General features: G+C 39.0%; 2 protein-coding genes across 2 annotated transcripts in view; both read right to left on the bottom strand.

The window, feature by feature from the left end:
* Positions 1 to 2,159, bottom strand: part of LOC144628282 (polycystin-1-like protein 2) — a 7,983-nt gene extending 5,824 nt beyond the window's left edge. Inside the window, exons 1-2 of the mRNA XM_078486357.1 lie at positions 1,899 to 2,159; positions 1,009 to 1,245 (exon numbers count right to left, since the gene is read on the bottom strand). Coding sequence (XP_078342483.1) covers positions 1,009 to 1,245; positions 1,899 to 2,024 — 363 coding nt within the window. The 5' untranslated portion in view covers positions 2,025 to 2,159. The remainder of the gene's footprint in view (positions 1 to 1,008; positions 1,246 to 1,898) is intronic.
* On the bottom strand, positions 2,066 to 26,864 carry LOC144667193 (sperm receptor for egg jelly-like). Its single transcript, XM_078528601.1, has 17 exons — positions 26,800 to 26,864; positions 22,804 to 22,946; positions 21,888 to 22,253; positions 21,231 to 21,346; positions 20,664 to 20,728; positions 18,256 to 18,395; positions 17,627 to 17,799; positions 14,067 to 14,343; positions 12,639 to 12,975; positions 10,918 to 11,057; positions 9,852 to 10,315; positions 8,847 to 9,029; positions 8,058 to 8,183; positions 6,939 to 7,106; positions 5,517 to 5,753; positions 2,251 to 3,371; positions 2,066 to 2,084 (listed from the first exon to the last, which is right to left on the bottom strand). The coding sequence occupies exons 2-17, from the start codon at positions 22,913 to 22,915 to the stop codon at positions 2,066 to 2,068; spliced, it is 4,044 nt and encodes a 1,347-aa protein (XP_078384727.1). The 5' UTR covers positions 22,916 to 22,946; positions 26,800 to 26,864.

Raw genomic sequence — 26,864 nt, 5'->3', positions numbered from 1 at the left:
AATGCTTTGCACTGTAAAGTAGAAATGGTTTTGCACGCGTTTGTTACTAGTAGAATTGATTATTGCAATGGACTTCTTTATGGGCTACCGGACTGCGAGATTGCTAAATTGCAGAGAGTGCAGAACGCCGCGGCTAGGCTGCTTACTTCGAGTTGTAAATATGACCACATCACACCTGTTTTACAAGAACTACACTGGTTACCTGTTAGATATAGAATTCATTTTAAAATTTTACTTTTAACTTTTAAGGCTCTTAATGGCATGGCTCCAACTTATATTAGTAACTTAATTAAGGTAAGGAAGCACGCACGCTATTCACTGCGCTCTATAAATTCAGGTACGCTTTTAGTGCACCCAGAAGGGAAAATGAAAAAGTCTTTTGGTGACAGATCTTTCAGTGTCAGTGCGCCTACACTTTGGAATGCGCTTCCAGCTAGCCTTCGTAATATTAGTTCTATTTTTAGTTTTAAATCTCGTCTTAAAACATATCTTTTTAAATTAGCTTTTTTAACTTTTAGATCTAGTCAATAATGTGTATATAGTTAGTTTATTTTAATAATTTTATGTTTTAATATTGTAATGTATATAGTTAGTATATTATAATATATTTAAGTTTTAATATTGTAATGCGCTTTTGCTCATTTACATGTTAAAAAGCGCAATATAAATTCATAAATTATTATTATTATTTGCACTACTTCGCAAGGCGAATAAACGCAATAAGCACACTACAATATAGCAGAAAAAGAGAAAGAAACGAAAAAGAGGAAGTAATCTATCTGTTAGCAGAAAAACAAAAGACTGTTGGTGACATATCCAAGGCAAATGGAGGATAGTTTCCTATGGATAATTGATCTTCTTAAATAGGAGGGTCTAAAAGATCCCATTTCTTCGAAGGAGTGTTTTCTGAGTTCTCTTCTGCTTCTTATGTAAGTTTAAGATATCACCAGAAACCATCTATGTGGCGGATAGTTTCTTTTGTATGGCAAAGCCAAATGAAAAACGTACCTGCTCTTCGTCTTTCTTATCCGCCCTTCTGGCAAACACCACACCAACGATGTACAGCATAAAAAACACGCCGACAGCGATTATAACACCAACATTACCAGTCTTACCAAGGCTGGCAAACCCAATAAAAACTTCATCAAAGTCAATATTGTTTGGTGTAGGAAAGAGGTCGCCTCCAAATGAGGTTAGGTGGTTGCAGAAACACTGCAGGTTGTCTTCAGTAGAGTTTGGACCAGGCTGTGAAAAGGTTAAAAAGAAAGTAAGCAGACGGAAAGCTACTCTTAAAGCTTTCACGACAACAGAACACTCTGAAAATAGGCTCTATCTCATTTAAAAATGATAATAAAATTAAAAATGATAACAATGAGGGACTGGTCATTATTTAGAGGGGGAGGGCTCGTAAAAATGGGAGAAGGCTGTGTTCACCTTCTCCTGACCGTCCCCTTTTATGAAGCACATTTTTTGCTGGCCTCACCCCCTCTTACCCATTCACTCCCTTTAAGGAGTAATGTCGCGGTATTTTTAGTCATTTTTATTACTTCCAAATTAAAGAAAACCTCAAAATAATAGTTGTGTAATGGAGACAAATTATAAAGGAGTAATAAAAACGCGAAAATATCCAAGGATGGTTTCGACTGACAAAGATTTAGACGAATTACGAATAACGAGCTTGGATAAACTTGCCAGTTTTTTCAAGATGGGTTGTCTTTGACGTAGCTCTCTTAAACTTCCCTAATATGCATGCAATAACTTATTTGGCCCTCCCTTTTTCCCCGTATAAAAATCATTGCCCTTCCTCTATTTGCAACTCCCCTCCCCTCCTCCCCACCCTCTAAATAATGATTGGTCCCTAACTATAACGATAAAAATAATAGCACTTATAATTTTACCCGGCATCCTTCCGTGCTCCATTCGTCTTTTTCCTCATTCCAGAAAAGACAAGTATAAAGCCTCACGTCAAAAGTATACAACGACGATGTGTTGAAATGAAACGCTGGTTCTTCAACAAGCTCCATTTTGCCTCCTATTTTTGGTGGAGGAGGCTTTTCTTTGACTATTATGCAAAGTCGCTTTGCCTTTATTTCAAGATCCGAGTCGCTAGAGTTTAATGACAATGATCTTCGTTTGCGGCGGTCGTCCTCTTCCTTTCCCTTTTTACTTTTATGACTTTTCTTTCTCAAATGCTTCTTCCAATACTTAAGTCTGTATGAAACTACTTGCTCACAACTATACCATTTATACCATCTGTACAATCCACAGTCGTCATCGTCCAATTCCACTGTGGTGTTCTTTCCAGAATTCACTACAGCAACGATGTGCGCCTCAAGATATTCTTCCACATCGTCTTCATCAGTCATGTTTCTAACAGCATCCTTCCAATCCTCAAACTCAAAATCATCTTCATCCTCCTCTTCCTCCTCCGTGTCATTAACAAACGGAGGTATATACACTTGTACACCAACGTACCACTTTCCTGCCTTGCCGACTGTGTGGTTGAAGAAAACCTTGAAAGGGTCATCGGTACACCTCCCGTATATGTCATAAAATAGCTTCCGCGGCGTCGTGAGGATTGCCCGACATTGTTCAAAGCGTTCGAATTCCAGAAGGTAACAAGATAATAGATTAATGGAGTTCTTACACAGCATAGTATTGTTAGGACACAGTGAAAAGTTGATGAAGTCTCTACAGGTCTGAATATCTTCCGCTATTGTAGCATTCGGAAACAAAAACGATACGTCAGGAATTTCGTCACAGCTGCAGTTTGAAAAAGTAAGGTTGCCATAGCTACATATCTCAGGGCATGAGAAGTCTTCTTCTTCTTCGCCATCCTCAGGTGGTGCTGGTGCAGGAACGGAATCATTTTTGGGTGGCCCGCAGTACGTCTGCTGACCAGGCTTAGTAAAATTTGCATCATGATATGGGGTACTGTTTGCTCCTAAACACTGCATAAACTCCGACACGATCGTACAGTTCTCATCCTCCGGAGGTAAACAAGAGGTGAAATCTGGTATGAGAAATTGATAGTCAAAGTGCGTTTCATTTGGTCTTTTCCCGTACCTCAAATAAACAATATAACGTGTTTCATTCATCGGTTGGATGCGAATCGAAAACGCCGTGTCGTGGTGGGTGATGTTAAATGAATGATACGCCATAGAATCATTTGGATTGATGAAATTAGTGGGTTGGCTGAGAGTATTATTTGGGTGTTTTACGGGAATATTAATCTCAATATCTGATTGAGTATCATGCACCGGTATTGGATTTCCATGTTCATCTGTGAAAGATAAGCTAACGACTGGAGTTCGTGCCTGGTATGTATTGTTTTTGGCCCAAATGAACGGATCCAAATCAGAGAATTGCACCTAGAAGAAATAAGAAACTAACGATAAATTATTTGACTTCAAGAAGGTCATTGACATAAAAATTAAATCTATTGGATCTTACGGAGGCCAGCTTGAAGCAATTTTGTGGCCTTAATTGGGGACAAATACGGTCAGAAGGTAACTTTTGATATACTGTTAAGCTTTGTTAAGTTGTGTTATATTGCTTTCGTTTCATATAAATCATAGCTTTATTTATTTTGTATTGGCTTTCAAGTGACATCAAACTACTATATCAACAATAATGGTATCCACGGATTGTAAAGACTGATTTCTCGAAATATACCTTATTGGTACTGATTTTCGCGGGCACTTAATGTCGCGAAAAAAAGGTCGGCATATTTCGCGGGTCTTTATTTTCGCGATTTGGGTGCAAAATTATTTTCTTGGGGAATTAATTTTCGCGAAAATAAAAAAAACCCTTTTATTTCGAGAATTTTATTATTGTTTTACACTTCTTATTGCTGAAAATCATCAACTTATAACAAAACCAAACTATAGAAACCGCATCGCGTACCATAGGCATAGTCCTTATGTTTCAAAGCAACACAGATAGTGAAATTTGATTTACACATTATACACAGTACTTAGACATGAGTTTCTTTATTAAATTGAGAAAACAAGAAATATAGGAGGGCATTAAATTTCGCGACATTAAAGTTCACGGGAATTTTTTTTCGCGTCGCTTTAAGTTCGCGATTTTTTTTAAATCGCGAAATTAAAGAGACGCGAAAATTAGTACCAATAAGGTATATGGTCAACCTCATTTTCATTTTATTATAATAAGAGGTACGGTGGTTTAAAGGGGCACTGTCACGGGGATCTTAATGCTTTTCGGTAAAAAGTACTTAAATTGGCGAATAGGTCTTTTCGCACGTGAAATGCACCTAGTACGTCAAGATGGAGACATAAAGTAAATTGTCGTTGAAGGAAGAAGGGAGCCATAATAATTTTTAGGTGTTTATCCAGTCCAAAAGGACGAAACTTTAAAATATGACCTGACTTTTTCAAGTTGAGATCTAAAGTTCCTGATGGCAGCACAATAATATCACTTGTTTATCGCTTCAGTACACTTGCATGGTGATTTCTAACAAAATTGGACCACTTTTCGTAGTTTCCATATATCTTTAGACTCTTGAGTTTTTGAAGTGAAGCTGGGAACAGTGTCCCTTTATCTACCTTTTGACAAAGTGCTTTTTAATTGCCATTAGTTATTTAAATGGTCTCTTACTTCGCATTATAGTTGTCCTTATCCCGGGGATACTTTCATAAACTTTGAGTGGTGCGCTTCTTTAAAGAGGGTCTGGATGGGGTTTAGTGTTTAGTGTTATTTGCCATTACTTTTTAGTGTTTGCTGTTACACTGGCGAATTTTTGAATGTTTACTGTTTCCGGAGAAAATACTGTTAAGCATAGCATTTTAAAGCATTGTAAATTTTTATCTGCTCTTCAAAAAACGGATAAAATCACTCATGGACTTATAGAAACTTTCGGATTTCTCCTCTGAAATCTTCGGTAGTCTTTGGATCCTTTAGTCTCTGGAAATCTTCGGTAGTCTTCTGAAATCTTCGGCAGTCTGCGGGAATATTCGGTAGTCTTCGAAAATCTTTCGAACTGATGGAAGTCGTCGGAAAATGGCCGAAAGCTTCTTCATATACTAAACAAGTTAATATTGGCCTTTTTGGAGCTGTTTTTGTTTCGTTCTGGATAAAATTTACTGTTACAGTGAATTTTTTACTGTTAGTGTTAAAATGCCTAAAATTTTACCGTTTCACATTACAGAATCAAAATCAAAATATCACGTTACAGAGCCCAAAAACTAAGTGTTTAGTGTTATCGAGGTACTCCCATTCAGACCCTCTTAAATTCTTGCCCTGGCATCAGTCGTGGTTTGACTCGGATATGTCGCTTTATTTTGTCATTCTCCGTACAGTATTCTTACGCGCACCTAAATTTTGTCAAATGGCTAAGTCGCTTAGCTTCCAAATGTAATCACGACCATTTTTGAAACACAATTTTTAATCCTTTCGATGATATAAGCCCCAACAGGAAAGCCTTTTGAAAACATACAAGCCCAAAATTTATCTAATAACTATCTTAAAACTATCAGAATTTTACAGTAACTTACATTTCGATCGAGAAATCCCGAGGTATTCGCAAGTGCCAAGTCCGAAGGAAGTAAAAAGGAACCTCCGCTGACTTCCATATCTTGAGGCAAAGGATCACCCGCTTGTTGTCTGAACAGTTGCATTGAGAGATGTGAACTGTGGAAGACTGCCGGTTTTTCTCCAGGTAACAAACGTTCTAGAAAAAGTTTTGCTAGATTGTCTGCCATCTTCAAAGCTTGTTTAGCCAAGTTTTCAAGCTATCGCGTTGAAAGGGTAGAAAGAAATTTATATTAGAATAGAAACATTCTTACTATCTTCGCTAAGTCTCCTTAATTGTCAGCCATGTTTAACCATATTTAACCATGTTCTTGATTTCTCCCCCCCCCCCGGGGGGACCCTCATATGACAGAGATGCGTGTCGTTAAATGTGAATTAAACCCCTAACGGAGACCAATTTGGACGTGGCTCAAGCTTTTTTGATCCCTAAAAGATACCACTTTTTATGACTGTTCAGTCAAGACCGCCAACACAGTATGACGGTCTTTTGTTATTTTTTCATGTGCAACCCTAATCGAGACCTTGATGGCTTAAAATATTGGCGTTTTGTCCTCAACACACTAAGCGAGACCAAAATCCTTAATTTACACCCAGTTTATATTTCATTATAAAATGGTCGAGGAATTGCGCGCGCTGTGATTGGTCAATTCGAACTTATTATTAAAGAAATAAAAAACGCACCCGAGTGCATTGTTGAGTTATATAAGCACGCGAGAATTTTTAAGAACACGAGAGAAGTGCATAGAGAAGCACGAGGCACAGCCGAGTGCTTTTCTCGCACTTCTCGAGTGTTCTTAAAAATTCCCAAGTGACATTAGCTTATCCCTCAAGCCCTTGATGATCGCAGTCTAAAAAGGCGTCCAAAGAACTTGTAACCATTTACATCGCCCACCCCCCTTAGCCCTCTTCCCCTCCCCCACCCCACATCTCTTTTAAGAACCTGTTTGCAAGATGCGGATATAGGGGTATCTTAGATTACAATATTTGCCTCATTAGCATAAGCGCTTCCCTTTCTGTTCAAGCTACAAAAATATCAATTCTCAATATTGAATGTACATGGTACGGTTAACTTTTGCTGTAAATTTGAGCTCGATGTATTAAATACTTTTTCTGTGACGCAGGCTTGAAAACTTGATATTTTACAAAGAATCAGTATGGGCTTATTAGCGCTTTTGCCACCCAAAAATTTTGCAGTTTTTAAACAGTTATATCTCGTTGAATATTGCACACAAAAGCTGAAAATTTCGCCGATAAGTAAGTTTCACAAGCTCTTTAAAATATCTGGAGTCACTTTGTATGTAGCATGATGCCCTCTCTACGCAACGTCCTTTGCTAATGAGGCAAAATGTAAACAATGATGTTAGTGAAGTTGGTCCGATTCTCACCTCTGTAGAATTTCCTGTTTTGCTGGACAGCACAGCTCCTCCTAACACGTTACCAGTTACTAATATGATTTGTTTACCAGCGTTTTCGACCCCATCTGTCGACGCTGTATTGTTACTCTCCAGCGCCAAAATGGCCGACATGTTTTCACAAGCCCCTAGTGACTGAAACTAAACGGAAGGCTTCAAGTTAGCATACTTGACTTACTTGACTTATGGCCATAGCCCTAGGTGGGTATGGGGCCGGAAAGTTAGCATACAGGTAGAGGTAAAGCCTGCTGTCGAGCCAAGTGGCTCATCAGGCGGAGCTTATCCCGGTTTCCGCAGCATTAAGCGGCTAGTAGTATTTCTACTTCCCTCTGGATGGGATGCTAGTCCATCGCAGGGTTACCCCCTAGCAGTAAATTCGCCAGTACCCATTTATACACCTGGGTGGAGAGAGGCACTATGAGAGTAAAGTGTCTTGCCTAAGAACACAACGCAGTGCCCTAGACAGGGCTCGAACCCGGACCGCTCGATCCTGAGTCCAGCGCACTAACCATTAGGCCACCGCGCCTCCCAAGTTAGCATACAAGTCCAATGATAGTGGTGCAATGGACCACCATCACACTCTCCAACCACATGGATACGAAACAGCAATAACTCAATGAACCAATCAACAGTGCGCACGCTTTTTTGAACTTTCTAAGCTTTCTTAATAATTTATCGTAAAAGAGTTTATAAACATATGTGGCTTGATTTCACACATTAACAAAATGTAGAGTATTTCCGAACATTTTTTCTACCACTACCCCTACCGCTAGGACTAGGACTAGGACTAGGACTAGGACTAGGACTACGACTACGACTACGACTACGACTACGACTGCGACCACGACCACGACCACGACCACGACCACGACCACGACCACGACCACGACCACCACCACCACCACCACCACCACCACCACCACCACAACCACAACCACCACTACCACTACTACCACTACCACTACCACTACCACGACGACGACTACCACTTCCACCACTATTACCACCGCCATTACTACCACCACCACTCCCACTACCAATACCACCATCACCACTTCTAACAACAACAACATATATTAAAAAAATGCTTACCCCTGATGTTGCAGTTAAGGCCGCCTCTTCTTTTGTGGCTTCTACCAAAACGCTTGCTATTTGGTTAACACTTTCTGTATCATTCATCCTCAACTTTGTGATGCTATTAATAATATCCTCCCGAAGCTGAAAAAAACCAAGATGAATCATTAGCTAATCATTTTCTAGCAAAAAGTCAAAAGTAGATTCCCATCTAGGACGGGGGAAGAAGTGGCAATGTTCTTAGCCGGCGAAGAGGTACTCAACAAAGTTTTATATTGCGAGGCTAACCCTGAGGTCCAAGCCTAACCATTACCCTTTGATATACCATTTTTGACAGAAAAGGTAATTTTTTATATTTTTCCTATAAAACAATGATACCTCTTTTTCATAAATACAGTAAGAAATACGGCATCCCGTTTTCTAAACTATTTATTAGAGTAGCCATTAGAATATTAAGATGCACGTCACTAGCTAGGGTTAAAAGTCTTCACTACGTTTATGTAAGATACGCCTTAGTGTCCTTAGGGGGCTTTCATTTATAAGTGCATGGGGGGTGGGGTTGGCAAGATTGCGAAAGGGGGGTTACGTTATTTTGGAAAGCTAAGTACGTGTGTGTGTGTGTGTGTGTGTGTGTGTGTGTGTGTGTGTGTGTGTGTGTGGGGGGGGGGGGGGCTTACAGTAAATTATGGGCAGAAAATGTGACATTGTTGCCTACCAACGAGGGGGGGGATTGGGTAATATTTAGAAGCCACTCCAAGTGATTTTGCTAGCCCCCCCCCATGCACTAATAAATAAAAGCTGCCTTACAAGTGAAGTGTTGGTGGTTGTCTCGTTGTTTTCCTTGAGATTGTCCACAGCACTCAACACACCAATGCTGATCTGTACGGCTAACTCGTTGTCCTCCTGATTTACCAAGTTCTCCAGCTCGCTATGGGCACCTATCAGATCCGGCAACTGACTCTCCAAAGCACTCGCTTCTGGGGATAATACCTGGAAAACACCCTTGTCACTAAGCTCATGAAACGAACACCATTATCACTCAACTTAAGGACAAACACAACGATAACCAGAGCGCTGATTCCAATGGAATTTGTCTTATGTCTTGTAAAAAAAGTAGCTTTCCTTTGTTATTATGCAATGCAAGCATTGATAATGTAGGTTAATCTGCAGGTATGTACTTCTTTTTTCGTCCTTCCTTCCTTCCTTCCTTCCTTCCTGTCTGTCTGTCTGTCTATCTGTCTATCTTTCTGTCTGTGTCTGTATGTTTGTCTGTGTCTGTCTGCCTGCCTGCCTGTCTGTCTGTCTGTCTGTCTGTCTGTCTGTCTGTCTGTCTGCCTGCCTGCCTGCCTGTCTGTCTGTCTGTCTGTCTCTCTGTCCGTCTGCTTTCTTGTTTATTTGTCTGTCTTTCCACCCATCTGTTTGTCTGCCTAGCTGCCAGCCTGCCTGTTCTCTGTCAGCCTGCCTGTAATTGACGTCTAATAAATTCCTGCAAAGCTATAGTCGTTTGCATGTGTATCCACGAAGAACACAACTCCAAGGCAGAAACGTCTAAGACAAGCCCCGTCTTAGACAGAAACATCTCAAAGACAGAAAAAATTCTGAAATGGACACACATTCTTGACGAAATCATCTCTAAAGAGACGTTCGCATCTTGGAGAAAGATAAATTACTCAACAGTTAAAACGAACCGTTGGCGTAAAACTGGGCTGGTCTAGCTTAGAGTAAGATAACTATGTCGTTTTAGAAGCTACTCCTTCTTGTGGACGAGACCGTTAATAAATTGCACAAAAATCATTGCAAATCCATACTTACATATAAAGATACGTTGACTCTTGTGTATGCTACGAGAGAGTCAATAATGTAGACTTCTAACCGCAGACGAAAAACATCATCCTTATCCCCCACTGGAAGGCGCAATTGAATTGAACTGTTCTGTCCTACAGCCAAAACAATGTAGGTGTCATTTAGTGTAGGAACAGTCACTTGGTACGTCAGTGGTAGATCATAATCATCCCAGTCGTTACACTGTAACTCAAACAGATCTAACACTGCTATCCCAGCATATTTGTCCAACACACAAGTCCCTCTTTGAGGAGGAGTGTTGGGACGAAAGTCGTAATGAGCATATCCTTCGGCTCCGTACTGAGTCATCACTTCTAATGTTACTCGATATATCCTGTCCACTAGGAGAAAGTTTTCTTGCAAGAGAATCTCTGTGACGCCACTGTAAGATGTTAGCAAGTGCGTATAGAAATCATTGTCATCTATCCAGTCTCCTATAACAATTGAAAAAGGAAGAAATTAGTAAGGCCCGCCTCAAGAACTGATTGAAACTTACTGATCTCAAAGGTCACTTTTTTCTTCTAGCAGTATGACTACAATCCGCAAATCAAATACTTTTATTACCAAATAGCGCCCTATTTAAAATATTTCCCCTTTCTAATGAAGTGTCGTCGTTTTTAAAAAGCTCCCCCTTCCAGTTAGCGCCCCCAATTACAAAAGTGACATCTAAGACATTGACATGTAATAGACAGATTACACGAGTGAATTATGTAGTCAACTTTCTCATTTTTCCTCCCCTTAACCAGCTGTCGGGAAAAATAACGGCTCTGGGCGATTCAAAAACCGGAATTCCTGGTTCCGGTTTGATTTTGCGCGTGCACCGGAGATAGTAGATGAAATGAACATGTTTTCAACAGCCAATTAGGTTTTGCAGTCTTTTTGGCGGGCTCTCAGTCTAGCCCAAAGTTATTGATTTTTGGTGCTGTCCAAAAGGATCGCAGCCTCTGGGAACGAGATTATTGATCCATCAAAGAAACCATTCTATAACAGACAGACAAATAAGAGCCATAGCGACATTTGAGAATATAAAGCATACCTGCCAAGTTATCTTCGTCTTTGTAGTACATGAACCATCTGTACGATAGAGGTGTTCCACACTTTACAGGGTCTATGCAGTGCGCTTTAAGGCCAAGTCGCAAGTTGATGACTGCACTCGACGCACAGTTTGAGAAACAGCTATTATAAACAAAGGAAAATATATGTTATAATTATCCTGCAAAACAATTATCCTTCTCAATTTTGCGGAATATCGTCGGCAAGGTATTTAACAATTATCCTGCGAAATCGCGCGGAATATCGCCTGATACTTAGCCGACGAGGCCGTAGGCAGAGTTGGCTAAAATCAGACGATATTCCGCAAGATTGAGCAGGATAATTGTTTTATTATTCAACAAATTGTCAACGAAACACATTTTGCAGATTGAAAAGGTGTAATTATGCAGCGCGTTACAAGACTTTGGACGAATCTTCGCAACCTACGTATATCGCAGGATATCTGTTATGTACGGATGACAGATAACGTTAGCATTTTGACCATATATGGGCAGCGTGCGCATTTGTTGAATAATAACAGGCGATATTCCTCGTTATTTCGCAGGAGAATGCACGATTCCCTCTATGGCGTGCGCCTGCAGGGATATCATAGTAATTGTATTCATCAAACCATGCACGAAACATGGCAACGATGAATACAACAAAGAGGGAATCAGGCATTGTAAAATAACTTAGTAGCTAGATATTTTAGTGCGCATTATCGCGGTATTTTGTGACGAGTTTTTGGTACTTATTATGTAACCAATTATAGGTCTGGTGCAGTTTGGTCTCTTTATCTAAAATGGTGCTTTTTGCTGTTGTTTCTTACTTTCTTAGCTTATAGACCCTTTGCATAAATGGCGCCCAAATTTACATAACAATACTTTGTACACCCTTAGCCTCATGTTGATGTTTATAGACAAAGGATTTTTTACGGGAATGTGAGGCTTAGGAAGTATCTGTATTGTTATTCAAATGCGGACGCCATTTATGCAAAGGGTCTATGCATGTACCCTGTTACGGTACATTGATTTCAGGGCTGACAAGGAGTGGAGAAGACATCACTACTGCCAGCCATCTCCCTTTCCAACCTCCCAATTATACAGTATATACTCGTCAGGAAGTTTGCTATAAGTCATTTCAATTTATGGGGAAAAGGCTGCCCAAGATATATAGCCAATTTATTGCATCCGTGTTAAAGCCCCCTTAAGGTCTCCGCACACGCGGGAACATGTCGCAAGGACACGTAGCAGTGACGTGTAGCAGAGAAAAAATCATGTGTTGTTCACACTGAGGGGACGTGGAGCGGGGACATGTAGCAGCAACAAAATCACAATGTGTACGAACGTTAGAAAATGTAGCAGGGACATGTTCCAGGGACATGTTGCAGCGACACGCCTCCTTCTGTCTGTTAATTATTTTTGGCACGCGCAACACGAACTTGGAAGCTGTTTTTTCCCTGTAAAATGTTGCACGGAATTCAACTCGTTGACCTTCGTGCAACATGTCGCCGGGACAAATTTTTGCAGGAATTAGTGTTGCACGTGCCAAATTATCAGCACACACGGGGGCATATGGCGCTGTGACTTGTCCCTGGGGCATGTCCCCACTACAGTAACTTTTGTGTGTATACATTTTGTTGCTGCTACATGTCCTCGAAAAGTATTAGGCTTGAGAGTACTTCTTCAGCACTTACTGAATGTTCAAGTTTCTGATATTTCATACCTGACGTTATAATCTGGTGGAGCCTCGGCGATGGTAAAACTCTGAGTATAGGTCCCAACTCGCTGGTCCTTTTGTACCCTAAGAGCTATGTAATATGTATTGCCCCGTACCATCAAGGTGTTGTTGAATGTTATGGTAGCGTTTTTTAATGGTAGTATACCAGGCCCGGTATTAAAGCAGCCACCAGTCTGTAAATCTGGTGGCGGTACCGGAGAACCATGCAGCGTCGGTCTAGAACCATCGGAGTATACCACTTGCATCGAATCGACCGCGTCAAGATCCACGGATTCACCAGATTTATAGCAGACCCAAGTAAAATTCATGCCTGTATAGTTCCCTGATACAAAGAAAAAATTATAATTAAATCAATAGGGAGGTAAACTGTTATCGAACCACGTACACTGTATATAATATGAACATTCCCTTTATTTTTTTGATCCGACCAATTCGAACAGCCATTTCCAAAGGGTAAGTTTTTAAACTATTTTCAGTCTAAAAGGGTCTTACATTAGGCCATGCTATGGCAGTTTGGTCTCAAATTGGTCTTAAATTATAAGTGCATTATTTTGATATGTTAACGTACATATTTTCTTTCACCGTTTCATTTGGCTAGGTCACAAAATGGATAGAAAGATGACGCTTTTTGGTTCGAAATAGGGTCAGAATTTGGATCCCCTCCGGCCTTTTCCCCTCCACCCCACCCCACCGGAAACCAAGCTCAATCGTGGAGCAAGAACAGCTATTTTGTATCACTTTACAAAAAAGTGTTGGAATTATCTCATTATCGAGATAATGAGGTTTTCAAATTATGTCGTTTCTAGCAACTCGCCACAATTGTGGTAGGCTCGCGCGTGGTGGCCTAATGGTTAGTGCAAGGGACTCTGGCTGGAGCGATCCTGCCCTGGTTCTTGGGCAAGACACTTTACTCTCATAGCTGCTCTCTCCACCCAGGTGTTCGAATGGGTACCGGCGAATTTAATACTGGGCGTAACACTGTAATGGAGCAGCATACCTGTGGGGGCGGGGGGAGAGCAGACATTCTCCTATTCGCTTAATGCTACAAAAATCGAGATAAGCTCCGGCAAGACGGGACGCTTTGGCTCGATGCAGACTTACTTTACCAAAGCAAAGAAATTTAATGTCAAACCTCGTAAGAAAAGCTTAAAATGCGTGTTGTTTTGTTTTGTTTGACCTGAAACATCCATTTTAACTAAAATATAGAGAAATTCAAATTCTTTTTTTTTTCTCGCGGGGTCAGCTTGAGAGCTAAAATTTCAATTGGTTCTTCTTAACTGTATTAAAACTGTGCCCATGCTATCAGGTCGTTTTGGTACTTTTTTTGCCGTCGTTGCTCGAATATTCAACGGAAACCATCTTAATAGCAAAGGTGCTGGTTTTGTTTTTACTTTTGTTTTTATACGAGGTTACCTTTCGCTTCGAAGTAGTCAGGATCATACGTCTCGGAGCCATCAACCACCATGGGTCTTTTCTCGATGTATACTGCAGTAGATCCCTTCGTTATATACACGTACAAAGGTCCTGGGATGATCTTCATAAATCCGTAGTCGTAACCCACTTGGTAAGGATTTTCTGGAGTACTTATTGTGTACTGTACAAAGTAGAGGCCGTAATTCAGAGATAGAGCTGACATGCTCCATGATTTGTCACTGCTTACTGTTGTTAAGTCGCCAACTGTAGTGTTATCCTGTAAGATAAAGAGATATATTGAGGCCCGCCCAAACGCACGCAACATTTTAACGCAACATATCCCAACATTGTGCGCCGAGCATGTTGCAATCGTTTGGCCACCCTGTTGCAACATGTTGGATGATGTTGGACCAAGTTTGAAAATGGTCAAATTTTTCTCCCAACATCTCGCAACATTTTTGGATGTTGCAAGATGTTGAACTCGTTTGGCCACGTTCATTCAACATTGTTCCGCTGGAGCATGCGCACTATTTCGATTTGCGCCATCCTACATACCGCAACATATTGCAACAGGGTGACCAAACGCGTGAAACATGTCGTACACAACAATGTTGCAATATGTTGCGTTAAAATGTTGCGTGCGTTTGGCCAGCTGCTTCACAACATCTCACAACATGACCCAACAATGTTGGGATATGTTGCATTAAAATGTTGCGTGCGTTTGGCCAGGCCTTTAAGAACAAAACAAAATTTAATAAAACAATTTGTATGCTACGCAAAGTACATTTCTAAAGGTGACCGTTAATTAACAATTATCCTGTGAATAGGGAATTTCAAGTGACGGGGATGATCGAATGGGCGCAAAAATCAAGACCCCAAAAATCCCAAGGGCTTCCAACAAAACCTAAAAAACCCCTGGATCAAACGTTAACCTCCAAAAAATCTTATGCCGAATTTTGGACGATTTCCAAATTTCCTCTTATTGCATATTTTACGATTTTTTAAGCTTAAAAGGGCCTTTGTCATGGATTTTACAAGATTTTTGAACAGCCAAAATTTATATTTGTGACGTAGAAAACCCAGAAAAAATGGTCAATTTTTATTTAAATTTGCTATCTTAGAGCACTGAAACTGTTTACGAGCATCTTTGGCTGCGGATGGCTCGGATGGAAATGGATTGCAATTTGAAAAATTAAGGCTTAACTTTTCAAGTTGTTTCCGCGCGTCTTCAAAAAAATCGATATTTATAGCTGTAGCTCGATTTCTATCCGCAATTTAAGGTTATATATTCCTTTAGATGTTCGAAGATAATGTTTTTCATCGGTTAAGTTGCCTATCACTTATTTCTGAACAGTTTAGACCAAAAATCTGCGAAATCTCGGGACGTAGCCCCTTTAAATATCTCCGGAACTAAAAAAGATATTTGAAAACGGAAAACGCCTTTTTGAATCTTTCGTTAAATACCCTATGAAACGCCAAAAAAAGCAAGGGGTGAAAATTTGATCATAGTAATTAAGAACACTTCTTTGAGAAAGTGAATCAAACTTGGAAATGAAAAATTGAAATACTCCTTCATTTTTTGTGTGGAGGTAGGTTACTTTGGTGGATGAACAAAAACGAGCATATTTTGATTGACAGATTTATTGTTGCCATGGTAACCGCACTTGGTCACGCAAGCCTCAGGTTCATGTTTTGAGCTAAAATTTCACTCTGAAAATATAAAAATTTACGAGTCTAGTTCTCTGGTAAAAATAAACCCCATCAAATGAAATCCCAGCACAAAGTGGAGTCATTCTTCTAGTTTATAAAAATTATCGTAAAATTATTTTGCGATTTATGAACAAGGAAAAATTTGTCGCTTTATCATAGTGTCTGTCGGCCATTTTGACAAGTGGGAAAATCAAGCACGACCAATTTCGCAATTTCTCACAAAGTACTCAATTTCTTGAAACCAAATTAGCAGCAGAATTAAAACGGTTATTGTAGATTCTAAATATCATAAAATATTTTTGGGGAAAATTATATTTTTGCCATGGGCGTTCAATATATACAAGGCAAATTACGAAAAGTTGCAAGATTGGCCATTTTGAGGGCCGCACTATTTGGCCTAAAATGGCGTACAAAAGATGAAATCAGCTTGAAAATATTTTCTTTCACCTGGTCTTTTACTTAAATGTGATTAATACGGTTTTGGGCTCCCGAATTTGGTGAAATCTAAATTAATACAAAAGCCTACCTGGCACGTTTTGGCAATTTCTTCAGGACGACTTGTCGTGTGGGTTTCGCCTCCGCTCCCTCCATGTTCTTGACTAAATTGAGCACAGAAACTAGTAACAAGGCCAAATCTAATAGTTTGCCACATCAGCATCCATTTTACTGCGTTTCAGACCACAAATTATGTTGCATTTATCCGCATGACACGATAAACAACAGCTGGCCGCCATGCCAAAACACATCCGTAATGAATGTTTGTGATTTCTGCCGTCGATTACCAAACCTTTTCAGCACAGTTCACCGAAAAAGCTATTTAAATCACTGTACTTAGCAAATGTATGATCTGAGAACAACAAAGAGTACTACTTTTGGCCAAAATCGAGCGCGAGCTCGATTGTTAGATTGCTGAAATGTTGACTAAACGAACACACCGGAAGTAAGGGAGATGCGACTGCTGACCGGATGTAACACAATACAAATGGTGTTGCGACGGATGTAAATGTTTTAAGGATATCTCGTGGTTCTTTTGGCTATGGGATTTTTGCCTGTCGATCTGGTATTAGAGGTGGATGGTTTTACAGCGACAGAATAATAACGAAGATATAATTGCCAGATACAATCGTACCACAGAAGTTGAACTTTTATTTTACTGACGCTGAGTGTCATGACTGTCATCTGCATTTTTGGCAGAAAAAGTACATGAACACAGTGGTGCAAACATCGGTCAGAAACAAGCAGATTTCGTAACGACGTCCTTGTTCTACGCGACGATTTCTTGTTAAGTTAAACTTGATTTCTGTTTAGGGCAACCGGACATAAATAATAAAAAAATATTTTATGATATTTAGAATCTACAATAACCGTTTTAATTCTGCTGCTAATTTGGTTTCAAGAAATTGAGTACTTTGTGAGAAATTGCGAAATTGGTCGTGCTTGATTTTCCCACTTGTCAAAATGGCCGACAGACACTATGATAAAGCGACAAATTTTTCCTTGTTCATAAATCGCAAAATAATTTTACGATAATTTTTATAAACTAGAAGAATGACTCCACTTTGTGCTGGGATTTCATTTGATGGGGTTTATTTTTACCAGAGAACTAGACTCGTAAATTTTTATATTTTCAGAGTGAAATTTTAGCTCAAAACATGAACCTGAGGCTTGCGTGACCAAGTGCGGTTACCATGGCAACAATAAATCTGTCAATCAAAATATGCTCGTTTTTGTTCATCCACCAAAGTAACCTACCTCCACACAAAAAAATGAAGGAGTATTTCAATTTTTCATTTCCAAGTTTGATTCACTTTCTCAAAGAAGTGTTCTTAAAACTGTTAATAAATACTGACCGGGCTCAGTAGAGCGGCCTCCCACTTGTAGTTCATGACTGCTGGACTTGTACAGTAGAAATATGCATACCCATAAAAGAGGTAGTTACCCTGCTTCTCGTAAACGGATGGATTCTCGAAATTATTCGAAATGGACATACTCGCACGAGCATAAGGGTTCTCATCACATTGACCTGCAATAATAATGATGATGATGATGATGATGATGATAATAATAATAATTGATGATGATGATGATGATGATTCTAAAATCATGACCCTGTTTAAGACACAAACCTCTGATTGTCCAACCCTGTTTAAGACAAAATGTAAATTTTTGATACTCCGTCTAAGACAGAAACAAGTACCTCACTGGCTTTGTTGTAATCGTGAATTAAGTTAAGTATCAATGCCGAAATCAACGTAAGACAGCAATACGGAAAAATGTATGAAAATTCGGCTTGTGGCTAAGTTTGTGTAAATTGACACCTCTGCAGGAATACAAGGCTATCCTGTTTGACATTGGTCCATGTAAATTATAAAAGATACCCCGTTCAAGACAAAAAAGCCTGAAAACCATGCCCTATCGGGCTGCACGTCCCCGTTAAGCCCTTATAAGGGAGTACTCCTCCCCGGGCATGCTTTCTTACCGTCGTTCTGTTGTATAGCAATAACCTGGGCCTCAGGCTCAGTTCGGCTTAATCCGATCATCTTATCAGCAATGTAGGTGATATTCTTGAAACTTGTTGGAAAGTAGTAATGTCCAATGATATAGTCGGATGTGTCGGGACTGTAACGAAAGCGAAGTTGTTAAACAATTATCCGAAACTCTTGTTATTAGTCGCCATTGTTTAAGTACAAACGAAAAAAAACTTAGGGTCAAATAGGCCCGTTATAAAAAGAAAATGGTAAACTGTTTCTGTGGCAAGGAAAAAGATTAACCCTTTTAGTGCTGAAATTACTCAAAAAATCAGTTTTTTTACCGTTAATGGATATTTTTGACGCCACGGTGCTAAATTTATCATTTCTCTTCCTCTTTGCTTGAAATTTACTTTCTCACACCGCAGCAAGATTTTGCTAAAGATTTTATGTTTAAATTTAAAATATTTAACAAATCGACCACATTTTTCCATGGTCTACACTGTTATAGACCATAGAAATGACGTCAAAAAATGTTCAAAACTCAGGCTCGTGGTTCCACTTGAGTTTTGAACATTTTATGACGTCATTTCTATGGTCTATAATAGTGTAGACCATGGAAAAAAGGGGTCGATTTGTTTTATACCATAACAAACTCGAATAAGTATTTATCAAAAGCGATGCCTAACTGGGAAGAAACTTTGCCGGTGGGACGTAAAGATTCCGGTCGGAGACATAAAAACGACAATGATACAAAAGAAGATGAACAAGAATTCAAAGAATAACAATTTTAATTACCTTTTCCTCTCTCGTTGAGTGTGTGCCTATCGCTTGGAGCGAGCAAGATTATTTTTCTTTCTGAAGATGTTTTAAGCGCTCGTTCACTGAACATCGACAGTCCGCTGCCGGTTCGCTAGCACCGTTCTTCTCAGTTAGACCAAAAATTCAAATGCCTGGTCAATTTTCTTTCGACAAATCACCTGAGTAGAACTCCAATCCTGAATTCCGAAAACAAATGCGTACTTGATGAAAACACGATGAAATTCGCTTTCATTCATGGAGACAAACTTACACATCTTTTAGCTCGCGCGTGTGCGTGCGCAAGTTTGAAAAACTTTGCCGACAACTCTGATTTGGACTATGAACTCTGATCACGCGCGCGAGTCACACCACCGCGTGACGTCATCTATGTGTCTGTACTCTAATAGATCATAAGTAAGAACCAATCAAAAGGCGCGTAGAATTCAGGTTATTATATAAACTCTCATCGACCATAATTTTTGACCAATCAGCGCGCGAGAATTCTCTCGGTTATGGTATAATGTACTGTGGCCATGCGCATAAGCGAACATTTGGGCTATTTTTAGTAACAAAATGGCGGGAAATTCAAATTTCCAAACCTTAAATCTTTAGAATTGATAGACATATTACAAAAAATTTTCACTTTGTAGATCCTTGTGGAAAGTCCTTTAAGGAAACTTTATTAGATATCCCATGATAATAAACAGAAATTTTGCCGCCAATTTAGTGACGTCATTTTCCCGCCAAAAATGCCAAAATCTGAAAAACGTAAAACATAAGATTGTATATTGGTGCAAAATTTAAGATTAATTGCATAAAAGCTCTAAAAGTTATAACTACCCCGGCACTTTTGAGGTCTTACATAACCACCGTGAAAACAAACCTTACGAAAGCTCCGTCTGTTTTCGGTCGCAGCCTGGAGCTTTTAAATTTTTGGGACACTCTGGTCAAGACCAGTTTCTAGGCTACAGGATACAAACAATAACTAGGCATCGTATTCGCCTTTGTAAATCGATTGCACGTTTTTTTTATAAACATAATAAACAGGTAAATAAAAGTTAAACAAATACACTCTTTTTTATTCGATAAGTATATATTTTATAAGAACATCGAGGCTGAAATTTGCAACATTTTAAGAATATCTTAAGAATAAACTAGAGGCTGAGATTATGAAAAGAATAGAATTTGAAAATTTGTAAATACAACACAAATATATGTTTTGAACTAAACAGTATAAAATGTACCTTTTCTGTAAATGGCAAAACTAGCCAAAAAACATCAAAAGCAGCGCTAGCCGTATGTTTGATGCTAATACAAAGTAATAAACTGTAATTGATACCATAACCATTCTAAAACGGAAATATAATACGCTATAATCTAAGAATATTCACAAGAAAATTTTCAGCCAAAAATCGGCAGAATAAGAATATTCACCCTGGGCCGGAAAAACAATATTCTTATAGAAGAAAAGAATGTATATTGCAAAAACAATCACAACAACGATATCAGCATGCAGAAGTAGTAACAGCAGCAGCAGCAGAAGAAGAAGCAGAAGCAGAAGCTTTAGCAACAACAACAACCACATCAGCAGTAACAAAACGAAAAACAAAATGTTTACCGCCAAAACAGAAGAGTTCCATTGTTGATACCACAGATCTTGCTACCCTCAATCTGTTCTTTAACCTGAAATAGAAGAATTTGTAAAGAAATTAATAACCAAACATTTGCAAAGGTTACTTTAAGACATGTGTTACCCCAGACACAAGCTAGGAGCTAGGAAGGATATGAGGAATTTTATGTAAATCTTTTTGCACTTTGCTCGCCTCAAAAGTTGCAACTTACTGTTTTCCCTAATGAATACATAAAGGAATACTGGCAAACAGAGGAACGAAGCTTGTTGATTTTTGTCCAGTAGTTTTGGTCATTTTATGCTAATTTATACTAATTAAATTAATATGTACAAAATATTATGGGACGTTTCAAACAAAAGTATTTTCCTGAAAGCCTGTTTCATAACCTTTCAAAAGAAGTATTTCTTTCTTCTCAGATGTAAATATCTTCTGAGAAAATGAAGGAAGAGTAAATGTCGTCGTCAGTTTTGACAGTTTTGTTGACTGACAAGGATGTGTTAAACGAATCGAGAAACAGAAATAAAATTAAAACGAACAAATAAATGACAGAATACCCAAGACTGGATGATCCAGTTGACATTTGTGGACACCGATGAACTCTTATTAAAGAAGTCTTTGTACTGCGGAAAGGATTGGCGTTTTACACGGATCCATAATATGACGTCCAATGCTGTTACAAGAAAAAATACATTTAAAAAGAGATCTTGGCGTCTCGTCGCCCCAGGCGGGCGGGCGGTCAATCCGTCAATCAATCAATCAATCAATCAATCAATCAAACAATCAATCAATCAATCATTCAATCAACCAAGCAACCAACCAATCAAATCAATCAATCAATCAATCAATCAATCAGTCAATTGATCAATCAGTCAGTTGGTCGGTCAGTCAATTCGTCCTTTAGTCAGTCAGTCCGTCTATTCGTTAATCAGTCATTCAGTCAATTGGTCAATTGGTCAGTAGGTCTATCAGGCAGTCGATTAGTCAGTCAGTCTGTCTATTCGTCAGTCAGTCATTCTGTCAGTCGGTCAATTGGTTAGTAGGTACCGTCTATCAGGTAGTCGATCAGTCAGTGAGTTAACCAATCCGTCAGTCAGTCAGTCAGTCAGTCAGTCAGTCAGTCATTCAGTCAGCCAGCCAGTTAATTAGTCTACTGACAGTTAAACAACAAATCAGATGTTTCATGATTTGTCACAGTTGTCGTTGCGACCTACCACTAAGTTTGTAGAGATTCATCTTAGTGCTGTCACCGTATCCATCACCACAGTATACCAGGTAACTATAGCAACGACTGTAGCAGCCCCAGTAACAGTAATAGTAACAATACTGTTTTGTGTCTCTAAAGTAACCAAAATCATCGTAAGTTGTCGTGGCATCCCACGAGGACCGGCATTCTCCGTTATTGAATAACGCGAAGTATCTAAAACCTCGACCCAATGATGCCTTGGCACAGGACTGCACTTTGTCACTTCGAGAAGCAAACGAATCCGTCAAGAGAGGGTCCTGGTTTTCAATGGATGGTATAGGTGGTACCCCATTTTCGTCCGCGTAGTAACAGTAATAGTCCTGGTCGTAGGACACTGAAATAATAAAACAAAAAAAAACAAAAACAACACACCCACCTCAAACAAAAACAAAACAAAACAAAACAAAACAGAAGAAAGAAGTTACTTTGAGATTTTGTCAAAATATCAGCACAGCAAATGCGATATTGCATTCCTATGGATTTGAGAAGGTTTCTATCCATCTTAATAATTGTTAATCACCTCAAAAAAATAGGCATTCATTTTAAACTCATGATCGCCTCGCTACCATAGGCTCCCAGGCCCATTTCTGTCCAAAACAACGGAGAATAATGCCCGAATTAAAGTTTGCAAGTTATAGAAACAAAAGGTATAAATGTCAAACAGTTGTTCCAAAAGGCTACTTCGTTCACAATAAGCTACAAGTACCAACTGATGACGAATGCCATTATTGGATTCCATAACGAAGATTTACCAAAAAACCCAAAGATTTTGAGGTTCCCCACTGGTTGTATGTTCACTAGCTTTTTAGGGGGGGGTGGGGGTGGGGGTGGGGGTGGGCTTATTACTTTTACGGTTAAAATGAATGGGAATCAGCAGCACTTACCAGAAGATTCTTCTACTTTATCAGAGCAGCTCCATTCAGCTGCAGCAGTAAACCTCCATCCATTGAAGATTAGCAGCAGAAAAACATTGACTCTAATCGGAACGGTTGCCATTCAGCGATGAAGAGATACCGTCAAAAGACAACTGCGTGGGGAAAAAAAGGAAAAAGGAAATGAGAAGTCAAATACACTTTTTTGCAATAAAGAGGTCGAAAGAAATCCTGCTTGGTTGCCATAAAATAAGAATGTTTCAATTTCGAGGTTTTAGATCTGCAATATTTTGACTCCCGTTTATGACATGTGACCTGCACACTACGTATTGAATTTTAACACCCTTTTTAAACTCGAATGTCCCCATTACCCTGAAGAACACAAATCAGTTAACCTGGAGGGTTCTTAAGGGGTGGGGTTGTTGGGGGGGGGGGGGGTCTGGCTGTGGAATAAATGACATTTCCCGACTCAAATTTTTCTCGAATCCCATCTCCCAGCCTATTCGTTTGTACAAATCCCAGTCCTATTCCTCTTCTTTTGTTTGTGATTCACAGAATGCCAGTCCCACTGACCCAAATCCCATTTTCCCAGTGAAAAAATAAGCAAATCCCAGTTCCCATTTTACCCGTTCAGGTCCCTCAACCCAATATGACAAACAAATAGTTACGAAAGTAACCTTCTAGGAAACCTCGTGCCATAAACACAGTTTAAGGAAAAAAAACAACTTTAGCAATTTGGAATTGTAAAAAAAAATCCACCTGCCAAAAGGGTTATTTTACGCACTTATTTGGAAGGTCTAATCCTGAAATATTTGACTCAAGGTTATAGTATATGTTCTGTGTACGAACATGATGACCGGGAGGGAAATATCAGTAGTTTCTTCCGATCAGACTGCTAAGCCAATATGCCTGCTAAAAAGTTTTAATGATACGAGTTTGGTATTTCATAAGAGTAAGGGGGGGGGGGGAAATAAAAAAAAAAAAAACAACCCACCCCATTGAGACACTCTATAATGCTGTTATGAATGCACGTCATCTTGGCGGGAAAGGCGTCGTTGACGTTGTTGTTTTAACTCGTGGAGTTTTTGTGAAAATGTCGCACTATGCAAAACAAGTTCTCAAAAGGCACATACGTACGTCCATTCGGCCTCAATCACGAAAGACCACTATTTCCAATCAGTCGATTCAATCTAGTGCGACGGTTGTTCACTATTGTTACTAATGACAGGGCCCATTATTACTAATGACAGGCAAACAGAGAAACTTGCCTCGGTCAAATCTTGAAATAATTTATTTTGTTTCATGTTCCTGTAAGAATGAAAGGAGTGTTTCTTTTTCTGATATCACCTAAAAATGACATTGCTGGGCCTCTAGACTTTGAAATTTGACCCCCCCCCCAACTTCGGCGCTTGACAACTGCCTGGCTACAGGCCTGCCAATGAAACCTATTTGGGATGCATCTTTCCCTAGTATTTCACCAAAGACTCCTATTTGCTTAACAAAAAGGTAGCTGTGAGGACTCGACGTCTTTTTCCTGACCATGGAGATCTCACGTCATGCAAACGTCAGTAGGACCACACGGCTGTAGTACGGTAGTAGAACATTTGCAAAATTTGCACCAATACAGTGAAATCACGATTTCTCGAACCTCGATTTTTCGAAAACTCGCCATAACTCGAACCAAAAGTGGTTAACCTACCCTCGGTCAAACCCTGCATTTTCACCTCCGATTTTTCGAACTCCTCCATTTCTCGAACCGATTTTCGTTTCTTTTCGAGGATCGAAAATCGGGATCCCACTGTTATGTGATGTCACTTATCAAGCCGAAATGAAAGTATTTTTTATTTTTTTCCACAATTGATGATTTTAAATTTAAGTCATTTTTCTGATTACATCGAAATTTAAGAAAACCTCAAAATAATAGTTGTGTAATGTAAGAAAATAACAAAGGAGTAGTAAAAACGCAAAAATAAAGGATGGTTTCGACAGACGAAGATTTGGACGGTTTAGAACGAAAAGCTTAAAAACACTTGCCAGTTTTTTTCAAGATGAGTTGTCCGTGACGTAGAACTTTTAAGCTGGGCAAGGAAAGAAATTCGTTCTCCTTTAGCCAATTTTAAATTTCAAAATTGAACGAAATGTCAAAACAGACTGACCAAAAAACTCGTGAATTCTTCAATCAAATGTCAATGTGCAGTTTTCCTTATTGCGCTCAAAAAGATACCAAACAAGACAAAACAAGAATGATTAGAGCTAAGTATAGTTTACAAACGTCAAAGTTAAAAGAAGAAAATCATAAAAAATTAAGGGTGTTTTGTTTTTGACGTAGCCCTTTGAAAATATACTCACCTATCGAGTCTTGGGTATGAAAATTAAACGTATTTTTCAGGCTGCATTCCAACATTTCAAACTAAAGAAAACGGCTGATGTTCTACCATGATTTGTACTATGAAAAAATTACCAAATTGAAAAAGTAATAACTAAAGTTTCCTGTTGAAATCCACGGTCTCTGGCCCCCAAGAGTTTAGATTGCAAATTCCTATCCCATATTTTAATTAGATCACGTTCATTATTTAAGAATGTACCCGGCTTTTTTCTTTATAAATTCTATTCATTTCTTTGTTATTTTCTAAAAGTTATTTTTATTACTTATTTTTGCAGTCATTTTTGCACATCTAACTACTATACCTCTACTTTCGTTCCTTGTATACTTCCGTTCCTACTATACCTCAAGTCGTGAAGATTGGAGTGCAAAATACGAATAACCTCTTACAAACAGCAAAAACATTGACAACTGTTTCAGCGCTATAACTTAATTTGAGAAAATTCAACCACTAAATACACGCTAGCATCAAATTTTGCCTTCAATGTCTTTGTCTTAAAAAACGGAGTTCTAGACGTGCATTGGTATCAAAAGCCAATTTAGTCAAAGTTCGTTCAGGTCGAAACAAACAAGTGATATTAACTTATTATTTTTGTCTGATTTAGACCAGAAACCTTACGAGAAGTACGAAGTACGTGAACAACGTAAACCATATTACTTGATGGATACAAAATGTGCGAAAAGTGAAACGTTACGCCGTTCATTTTTTCCGTGATCTGATGTCGTGATTGTACATAACATATCAAACTATTTTTGTTTCGTAATTTTAGTTCTCTGACTTACTGGTCTGTGTGAAAGTTGGTCAATATTCCAATATTTTTTTGGGTCATACTTACTTTTACCCGGATTTCCGAGACATTGACGAGCAAATATTTTTCTTGTGATTTTGTTACTACACTTGCGAGTTAATTTCACGGAGGCCGATTTTTTTTAAACTACGTGAAGCTTTTGGTCCCTGGTAGAAGCTAGGAAAAAATATACATTAGCTTCGATTGAATTCCTCAATGAATTGACCCTGTTTAAAGGGTGACAGCCACGAAAAAGAATAGAGGTTTTCATTATATTTTTAGCTGCCAAAGTAAAGCGGCCTTCACACGACAAACTATTGGCCAACTCGTGTTGGCAAACTCGAGTTGGTGTGCGTGAACGACGCAACATTGGCAAACAAGTTGGCCAACTGTTGGCGACAAAATAGAACTTGTCTTTATTCTCACCAACAGTTTGCCAACTTGTTTGCCAACTGTTGTTGTGTCGTTCACACACACCAACTTGAGTTTGCCAACTTTAGTTTGTCGTGTGAAGGCCGCTTAAGACCATGTCATTATAAATGAGATTTCAGTTTGATCGCTAAAAGCGACAGTTCGCTCTTTTAAAATTAGAAGTTAGTTCTGATCAAGATACAAGTAAAGTTACTGGCGTAAACATCTAGCTGAACCTGTTCCACATAATTATAAATTCCGTATTACATTTAAGATATTTTCCACCTAAATAAAGGAAATTATGTTGTAAGGTATTGTATTGGGTCGACAATTTTAATAGACTGAGTCTACGATCAAAGTTAATTGCGAAATCAGACTCAATTGCCTCAAATAACTTTAAAATATCTCACATTCTTTAAAACTTACCTTGTTATGCCTTTTCCACGTCCAAAACAAAATCACAAAACATCAGAAGTTGTAATGTTCCACGA

The sequence above is a fragment of the Oculina patagonica genome, chromosome 10 (assembly GCF_052425735.1).
Source record: "Oculina patagonica isolate OP01 chromosome 10, crgOcupat, whole genome shotgun sequence".
Classification (NCBI taxonomy): domain Eukaryota; kingdom Metazoa; phylum Cnidaria; class Anthozoa; order Scleractinia; family Oculinidae; genus Oculina; species Oculina patagonica.
Note: the sequence above shows the minus strand (reverse complement) of the source record. Positions and strands in the feature narration are given on the sequence as shown.